This window comes from Leptodactylus fuscus, chromosome 4 (genome assembly GCF_031893055.1).
Source record: "Leptodactylus fuscus isolate aLepFus1 chromosome 4, aLepFus1.hap2, whole genome shotgun sequence".
Taxonomy (NCBI): Eukaryota; Metazoa; Chordata; class Amphibia; order Anura; family Leptodactylidae; genus Leptodactylus; species Leptodactylus fuscus.
The window spans coordinates 58,133,477-58,143,563 of record NC_134268.1 but is presented as its reverse complement, the minus strand read 5'-3'; the positions used below and the strand labels follow the sequence as shown (position 1 = coordinate 58,143,563).

At 37.0% G+C, this 10,087-nt stretch overlaps 1 protein-coding gene across 1 annotated transcript; it reads left to right on the top strand.

Moving 5' to 3' along the window:
- Positions 1 to 5,590: 5,590 nt before the first annotated feature.
- LOC142201081 (transcription factor Sox-17-beta.1-like) lies at positions 5,591 to 8,062 on the top strand. The gene is made up of 2 exons (XM_075271912.1): positions 5,591 to 5,753; positions 7,338 to 8,062. Exons 1-2 carry the CDS (start codon positions 5,591 to 5,593, stop codon positions 8,060 to 8,062), a joined length of 888 nt encoding a protein of 295 aa, XP_075128013.1.
- The last annotated feature ends 2,025 nt before the right edge of the window (positions 8,063 to 10,087 follow it).

Genomic DNA, 10,087 nt, shown 5'->3' with positions numbered 1-10,087 from the left:
TAGATAATGTATAGCTCAATATAAGATAGGTAGGTAAGAGATAGATAGGACTCCTAGTGAATGGACCTTTGATTCCACATTTTATGTAGCTCATGTCAACCTATTTATCCTAAACCTATTTATCCTAATCCTACCAAATTTCAGCAAATTCCCATTACATGAGACAGAATCAAATGAAATCTTAACTTAATATTTCCAACCTAAACCCATGAATAGCAACTAAAATTACATTTAAATCAATACATTTTATTTAACTTTCCAAAGTAATTGTGAGCCATACAATAAAAAAAGCATATTAAATCCTACTAAATATAAGAGGGGGTTGTGAATAACAAATCCAAACACCACTACATACATTAGATTATGTATATAGCCATACATTAATGGAAATCAATTGATGAATGCAATATAGATATATATCTTATATTAGATATGATACCAATGTGCAACAGTGAGCTCCACACTGGGGATAAGGGTTGGGGATCCTGTTTTTTAGACATTCACAACCCAGCACAGGTGTGCACAAATCCTTACTTTTGTATTTAATTAGTTTATTAAATTCACATTTTGTTACCATGTATGCCTTTATATTATATCATTAGGTATCTAATGTCACTTTGTATCAGTCTACTATGCCAACTGTCATCTATATTGTACCCCTTAGTAACTATGAATACACAGTGACAGACTACTATGTTACTGTGTATGATCATTGCTCCTTAGCAGGATCTACAGAGCTGAATACAGTCCTGGAACTAAAGTATCATAAAATTGGTTTTATTTCTAGTTTTCATGTAACCTGTACAGTTATGGATGATCCTGTGTTACTTGCTCACAAATCCAAAGCGTGTAATTCATACAATAGCATAGATTAATATGAGTGGCAGGCAATAAAATGCAACCTTCTATTGTGATATCTATTTCGTATATATGTCTACCCATTTACCTATGTATATCTAGGAATCCACAATGGAATATCTGTATATCTTATGTCTTTCTATTTATTTTTTTAAATCCATCCTGGCAGCATCTTGCTGTTTATTACCTCCATTAAATGATTTTTCTGTAATTTTTGCAATATGCAGGTGGAGTGGATTTTTATTTTTTTTGTATTTATGCTGCTCTGAGGTTGGAGATGGTCACTGCCAGGTATCTTGGGGGGGGGGGGGGGGGGAATAATTATTATTTTTTTTTTTCTATATTGGTGCTTTTTTTTTTTTTTTTTTCAATGATCTATATAATGTCTATGTAATATCTGTATTTCATCTTTCAATCACTATAATATATCTGTATTTAATAATATGTCTAGCTCTTTAATATATCTGTAAATATTACAAAGTAAAGCAAATTACAAGAATATACAGCTTTTCTCTTTTTTTTGTTGTCCCTCCTTTAGTCATACCAGTAACTATTTCTCTAGCAGATGCTCTAAAAGACTTTAAGATGTCACCATGTCTAACTAGTAAATACTGATCGTGTATAACAAATCTGCGGCATCTTTTGGATCTCTACATTGTACCATTGCTCTCTTATTCTTACTGAATATTTTGGGAATTGTTTGTCACTAAGCAAAGCATCTATGCATGGTCTTTCTGCAGATTTAATGTCTATCGATCTAATTTATATCTGTATTGTATCTATGTAATCTCTGATATATTTCTCTGTAATGTATAATCTGTATCTAATGTCTAATATCTATGTAATATATTATGAGATATAGATGCCGATCTAATATCTGTCTAATATCGATCTATTTATGAATCTAAATATATCTGCATTCTAGCTATGTAACATCTGTCTGAGATAGATATATTACATGCATAAAGCTATTTATCTATAACTAATTTCTAGCTGTGATATCTTTCTACCATTCTGCCTTTATATCTATGTAATATTTGTTTCTCCAACATATTTCTATCTATGCAATATCTATCTAATATTTATCTATTTAGAAAGTACAAAATGAAGGTAGTATCAGTATATAGCAGGGTGCTCACCAAAATCCTGAAGGAAGTTTACTGCCTCATGTGACCTTTCAACTCAAATATGATAGTTTCAAGCAAAATGACAGTATAAATATGTAATATTCTGTCTAACATCTATCTAATAAGAGCATTAGTCTTGCATCTTCTAGTCGTTCTATATACTGTATGGGTTTTCCTCTGAGGAAAGAAATATTCACATTCGCTGTAGACGTAATATATATTATATAGAAAATTGTGATGGAAAGATCTAAAGTCATGGAGACGATAACACTGCACGCTCTAACTCTAGATCTTATGGATGTGTGGTCCCTAACATATGGATAAAATTATATAGTACCAAATATTATACACAGTATATACATATCATATGTGTATCATAGGGCTACATATGTGATAGCAAATCTATTTTAATAATTTGCAGTTCTTTTCTACCTTCTGTATTCCCCACTATGTATATAATGAGCCTGTGGATATATATATATTTGATATTATACATAGTCAGCATAGGACATGTTTATTTTGTATTTTATATGCCTAATTAACTGGTTAATGTAATTCCTGAACCCAGTTAACCCTGCCTACAACAGAAAAAAATATAATCTATCATTGATGCAGACAAATCTTATTTCTAGTCCTTGGCGCATTGAGGTGTTAGCAGCAGACAGTGATGGCATGTTACTCATGTCTGTAATAAAATGATAGATTAGATATCTGTCAACCAGTCGCCTATAATCCCTTCGACAAACATGAAGATGTGAAAGTAAATTCCTGTAGATGTCTGCCGGGCTATTGACCGGCTGCTCCCGGCTTATTGTATAGGGATAGTGGTAATAACATTGTACTGTCTGTGTCTACAGTGAATGTGATCAGTCCTCTAAGTGATGTTCAGGAGGAAAAGCCATACAGTATAGACAACGACTAGCACATGCAAGACTAATGCTTTCCCTATGAGAGAGGCAGATTATCTACATAATAAACGGATATTAGACAATACATAGAAATACAGATATTATATAAATAGGCAGATATCACATAGGGGAAATGTAGTGGTATTATATACAGACACATTGTAGCATAGTTGAGAGATACAAAGTATCTAAGTAGACAGAATAAGAATCAATGAAAACCTTGAGGCATAAAGAGTAGAATGAAAAGGTGCAAAATATTAGAGTACTGGATACATTGTGACATATGTGTTTTCAGGAATACAGATGGGTAGATATGAGAGGGATAAATAGACATGATGGCTAGATTGAACTGGAATCAACAGTTCATTCACTATGAAAGATATATATCTAATATTAATCTATTTATCTTTCTGTCTCATATTTATCTATGTATTTATGAGAAGTTGTGACATCAAATCATTAAGACTTTACATTTCTGTTCAGGTCTGATATCCATGTAGCATGGCGGACACATAGAGGGGTTGTGTAGTATGGAGATGGTGCTAATAACAATGTACTGTCTCTGCAGTGACTGTATAATGTATTGGTAAATATCTACATCTCATTAGACAGACAGGATACAGGGTGTTCTGGCAGACATGTATACTGATGTCTGCCCCTGAGCAAGCCCTGCCATGAATAGTTTCGCCCCCCAGGAGTCTGCACTGGGGTAGTTTCAGCTGACACTTAGCAGCTTGAGCTAGATGTGCGCCTCCCACAGGTAGATATGTAAGTAGGGTTAGATATGTTGCGTACAAACTTTACAAGGATTAGAGATGTTAATTAAAATAATTATGCAGGGAGCCTCAGCTCTGCAAACGGAAAGAACAAATAAACCCTCCTTTATTTTATTCTCTTCACACTTATGTCAATGAGGTGTCGGCTACATGCTTTGAAACAGTTTCGGGTAAGCAAATGTACACTGCCTGGTATCGGTCATTTAATTTACATCTCTATATCCTTATCATATGAAATGAGCTGTTAGTGGTCAGATCTGCCAGGACACCAGGCTCTTGTCAGCTGTGTAGTCTGGAGTCTAATAATAACATTATTGCTGTTCTATTAATATAATAACAACATATTAGTAAACAGCATTAATCGCAAAAATAAGGAGTGATCCAGCCCATACTCTGCAGTAATCTAGCAATGGAGGAGCTCAGGACATGGACACTCTTTATACTGTCTGTATACCATCATATAATAACAAATATACAAGTCATCTGATCCTTATTCATGTGTATACATATTAGTATGATTATCATCTGTCATTAATCTTTTACCTATTTATCGATCTTCTAATTATTAAATGATCTAATCCCATGACCCAGTTCAGTAACTCTTGGACTAGTATATGATATGGGCTATGCCATTGGACGTTGTCATGTCTAAGTCTGACCTTACCTTGGATTTAGCCATTATGGGTATGTGCACTTCCCTTTACTAGATCTCTTTTAGGGCTAGTTTGTGTATATACTCAGGGTCCTCTCTATTTTATATGCATATACACTGTATATATTTTATGATATAGGAATATATTTAACATGAACATTGCTGGTATTTGTGTGCTCTGTTAATAGGTAGATGGGTATAGGATACGTCTATTACACTAATACTATCTAGATACATTTTTTTTTTCTCCCCCGTTTATCTATTACTGTGATATTCACTTTGATTTGATACTTCTCCATTGAGTTTATACCCACATTGCAGTATTTTCACTTTGATCCCCAGTATGTGATTTTCATCTTGGTCCCTTGATCTTAGATTACCCTACTGTATCTATACAGATTTCTGTGCACACTTGCCTTTGTCTTCATATGTGATATTGCCCCATGGAGTGTATATTTTACCTGTCCAAAGTGTTATACATGGCTTTTTTTTTTTTTTTTTTTTAGCTACCTGTGTCCCTTTGTTGTATTTATCAATAAACCTTTTTTAGCTTTGTTTTACTTGTTGCTTTGTTTCCATATAGTTGCTGGGATCGGAAGTGCAATTCGTACAATGGATTGTTCCTTGGTTGGGAGTATATGGTGCATTCAGACACTGGTTCTCAGCTCCCACTTTTTTTTTTTTTTTTTTTTTTTGTAGATTGATCCCCACATAGATCTCACAATGATGTATGTCTTGGAATATGGTATGGAAATCCACGCAAACACGGGGAGAACATACAAACTCCTTGTAGATGGTTTCTTGCCCTTGGTGGGATTTGAACACCAGGACTCCAGCGCTGCAGTGCTAACTACTGAGCCACAGTGTGGCCCCTATTAGCGCCCACATTTGACCTGTCTGGTTTATATAAAAAAAGAAAATGTCAGCAAGGGGAATATTTACTAAGGGGAAAATGAATTTACATGGGAAGAACAATGATTATGTATATCATATCTCATATCTGCTGCTTGTTCACACACAGGGATGATGAAGTTATTGCTGTATGGACTGTCCAGTGCACCTGGGCCTGACAATTAAGCAGTCAAGCCATTCCACCTACAGTATGACCCCTGTCCCCAAGCACTGATTGGCTAGTGAAAAATTCAATGTAACCTCAGCCCCCCCCCACCACCACATCAGATATAAAGAGCCCTGATAGTGGTTATAACAGTGACAACCATCTCAGTGTCAGACATCATCCTCAACTTAACCTGACCCATCACCTCTGCCATGGAGAACAAGGGCCAAAACTCCAAACTCCAAAACTCCAGTAAAGCCGAAGCCCGGATCCGCCGTCCTATGAACGCCTTCATGGTTTGGGCCAAAGATGAGCGCAAGAGACTGGCCCAGCAGTACCCGAACGTGCACAACGCCGAGCTCAGCAAGATTCTAGGTAAGGGGGCAATAACAGGGTCATATCATAACTCATATAGTAGCAATAGTATTAGAATTGCAACTTGACATGGGTAGACCTACTTTGTGTTTTTACATTGTATGTTTAGCACTTTGTCAGGGCCATACCTAAGATCTTGCCTGATTCTATTTAACCCCCCACCTCTGGCTTGAGTCACATGTTATCCTTATGTCTGTACTTACACATTATGTTATGTGACATGACTCCCTGAGGTTAGCGCTGATATGGGGCCATTTACTATATTACATTTTAATGGCTGATTACACATGAATGTGATTTATTTCCATTGTTAGTATCCCCCTACCTGTGTAGATTGCATGATGCACTCTGTGAAATGATGGTATATTAGATCCATCTCTGTCCTAGACATTGACTTGTATTTGTTCCTTTGTGTGTTTAATATTTATATTGATACATTTTGTATATTATTGGTATTCTTTGTTTGATTTTGAGTGCCCTGTTCCTATTGCTTTTTGGTTTCTCTATAATAAGGGGGGACATTTTCTATAATGTGGTCGCTTTTATTTAAAGAGGGAAACTATAAGGACGGTATTGTTAAAGAGGCTATGCTTTATAAGAGGGCTAACATTGATAATGGGGACTATTATGTATGAGCTGAACTATTATTTGAGGGATATTAAGGGGGATATTTATAAGGGAGCATTATTTGAGGGGGGCTGATAAGTGATATGGGGCACTAGTTATAAGCAGACTTATTGACAATGAGGTGCTATAATAGCTGATGGGGGGGGGGGGGGGCTGCAAAAATCTAGTTGGTACAAAGGTGGTTATTTGAATTGTGTGTGGACTTAAGGGGGTGGTTGTTACTGTTTGGGGAGGATGTTATTAAAGGAACTGTCACTGGCAATATGATGGCTTTGTTATATTAGCTTTTAACTTTGTCCAGGGCCACAGTTTATCTACAACCAGCCCTGCTAGTATTACTCTATAACAAAGGTGTAATATGATGTACTGCATGGCAGCAGAAGTATAATATATATTTTGTAAATGCAGAGGTATAATATTGTATAATCTAAAAGTGCAAAAAGGTATAGAGGTGTGTGTGTGTGTATGTGTGTATATATATATATATATATATATATATATATATATATATATATATATAATAGTAAGTATATATGCATAATAGTTGTACAATGGTATATAGTGGTGATTGTGATAGTACTATAGTAAGTACATAGCAACGGTAGTATAGTGGTATATGGCTGTAATTGTGGTGTAGTAATGTTGGCTATAGTATTAAAGTAATAACATGGTGGACTTCATATTATAGTGAACTACAATAAAACACCACAGTAGTAATAGAGTATTTGCTACAACAACAACCACAGCGTCAAAGCTTCTTCATTATAGTGTCCAAGGTAAAATAATCCCCTGTTTGTCTCTTATTGCCATTGTCTGTGTATAGTCATTTCTAGTAAGTGCTGCTGGTAAGAATATTTTATGTAAATGAATATAATTGATGTGACTGCTCTATGTAGCGCATTCATGTGCTGCTCTTACAATTTCACATTTATGCTAACTTTATCTTGTCTTCTACAGGACAATCCTGGAAAGCCATGCCTGCGGTGCAGAAGCAGCCGTATATGACTGAAGCTGAACAATTAAGAGTGCAGCACATACAGGATCATCCGGGATACAAGTACAAACCAAGGAGGAATAAGGTGAAGAGGACAAAGAGGGCTGATGAAAATGCCTCCCCATATACCAGTCTACTTGCCTCTGCACCGGATAATAAAGGACCCATACCAGCAGACACAGGGTTCATGGCAAGCAGAATTCAGACTGAGCCCCAGAATAGCCAGATCCCTCACAACTACAAATACAAGGGACCTCAATCTGTTGGACTATATTACAACACTAATTACCCACCAATGGATCTAACACACTACACAACGGCACCAGCCTATACCTATAACCCTTCCTATTCCCTTCAATTTCACCAGAACAATCCCCATTCCTCATTTCCAAGTCAAGTCACTCAGCCAGGTCCTGCTCCGGTCTCTCCACGTTTCTGCAATTCGCAACCTTCCAGCAGAGCTTACGAGGTGGCCCAGCCACAGCACATGCCACCTTCACAAAAGCCTGAAACCACCAGTGGAGATGACCCCATCCAACAGAGTCACCTTGTGGGGGATATTGATGAGAATGAATTGGATCAATATCTCCCACCGGCTGTAACGTATGATCCAGATTCCTCAAACTGGCTGCCACCGTTATTTCCAGAATCCTCGGTCGTCTGTTACTACGATTATTGCAATGACTGAGGCACTTTCCTAATCTGCTTTCAATAGCCCATTAGCCTTGACAGTAATGTCCTTTCATGTGCAATGCTCTGTAGTTTTAGAAACAAATGTATATAAAATATATTTATTATATTGTAAGTAAATTTGCACTTTGTATTTTGATATTGTTACAATGCTGAAATAAAGGAAGCCATTTTTTTATACCTCTTCGCTAATCTATCCTTTATTGCGGTAACTATTTACTAGTGTAACATATAAAAAAACAAAACAAAAAAAAAAAACTGATCTCTGCACACACTCATACCCCATACCTGTGTCACAATAGATACGATCTCCATCTAAGGTCTGGTTTACATCTGCACTCAGGTTTCCATTCAGGGAGTCTACCTGAGGACCCCCCCCCCCCCCCCCGAACAGAAACCTAATCCACATAAAAAAGCAGTTACCTTAGGAAACCTGTGGACCCCATAGACAATGGGGTCTGCATTTGTTTCCGTGCGGTTTCCACCCAAAAAGGGTGGAAGAAGCGAAGAGAAAAGCTCTGCCTGCAGCGCTTTTCTTTATGCATTTTTCATGCGGAGAGGGGAATGGAATCTACCTACTGAGTGGCAAGTGCAGATGTGAACAAGCCTTAAAGGGTTGTCCACTTTCTAACCAATAATGAGACCAATATTAGGGTTTCTAAAATAGTTGTACAATTTTCCAATATACTTTCTGTATCAATTCCAGTTTTTTTTGTTTTTTTTTTTCCCTAGATCTCTGCTTGCGGTCATTCATTCTGTTACTTCTAGGAGATAAGTCTGACCATGGTCATGTGATTTACGGTCCATGGTCATGTGATGAGGACACAGGTGCCACTCGTTAGTCACAGCACAATCAGTCATCTGCCTGGTAATCACCTGTGTGCTCATCACATGACCATGGTCAGAGTTTTATCCTCTAGACGTAACTGACAGCAAGCCGAGATCTAGAAAACCGTGAGGAATTGATACAGAAAGTATATTAGAAAATTGTACAACTTTTAATTATACAAACCATTAATTTCTCAATATTGGCCAACCCCTTTAATCCACATTCACATGGTCAGTATTTTGTAAACCTCAGTATTTGTAAGCAAAAACCAGGAGTTTGTCCAAAACACAGAATAGTTGCATATCTTTCCATATTTTAATTTTTTTCCTCCTCAGTAGGTTCTATTTCTGGATACTGACTGTGAAAGTGGCCTAAAGCCATGTTCACACAGTTGATTTGCATTTGTAAACCAAAACGCAGAATAACTGCAAACCCTTATATTTTGTGCAATATAGGTTCCATTTCAGGTTTTGGTTTGTAAATTGTGTGAACGTGGCCTAATGAAAGTGAAGCTACTTGAGATATAGAAAAGTTCTATTCGGACATTTCATTGAACAGTACCACCAAGTGGCCAGAACTGAAATTAAACATGATAGTTTTATCAATAGGCTCCTGTTTTGTTTTAGCTTTATAAGGCCCAGTTCACATCTGCACATGGGTTTCTGTTCTGGGGGGTCTGCTTGGGTCCCTCCTGAATGGAAACCTAATCCGCATAAAAAAGCGGATACCTTAGAAAACCAGTGACACTATAGACTATAATGGGGTCCATGTGGTTTTCATTTCATTTGTTTTTTGTACAAAAAAAATGCGGAGAGAAGTGCAGCTTGCAACACTTTTCTTGCCACTTTTTTTCATGCGAAGAGGGGAAAGCAATCCCCCTACTCAGATTATAAACCAGGCCTAACTGGATTTTTTTTATTTTTAACAGCAACATGTACTCCATATCCACGAGATAGATGGGTATGTAAATAAGGACCGGGATCGCTGAGCCCCTTGTGTAATGGAGTGGTAGTGTGCAGGTATGACACTGGATCATACACTTCCATGGGAAAAACAGTGTTGTACTCAGCTGTGAATTCCAGTATCATAGAAAGTAAGTGAGGACATGGTCACACATGCGCACTTCTGTTCCATTTCACACCATGTTCTATAGGCTAGTGGGGAGCCCAAAATGATCAGGCACTGGACTGGGGA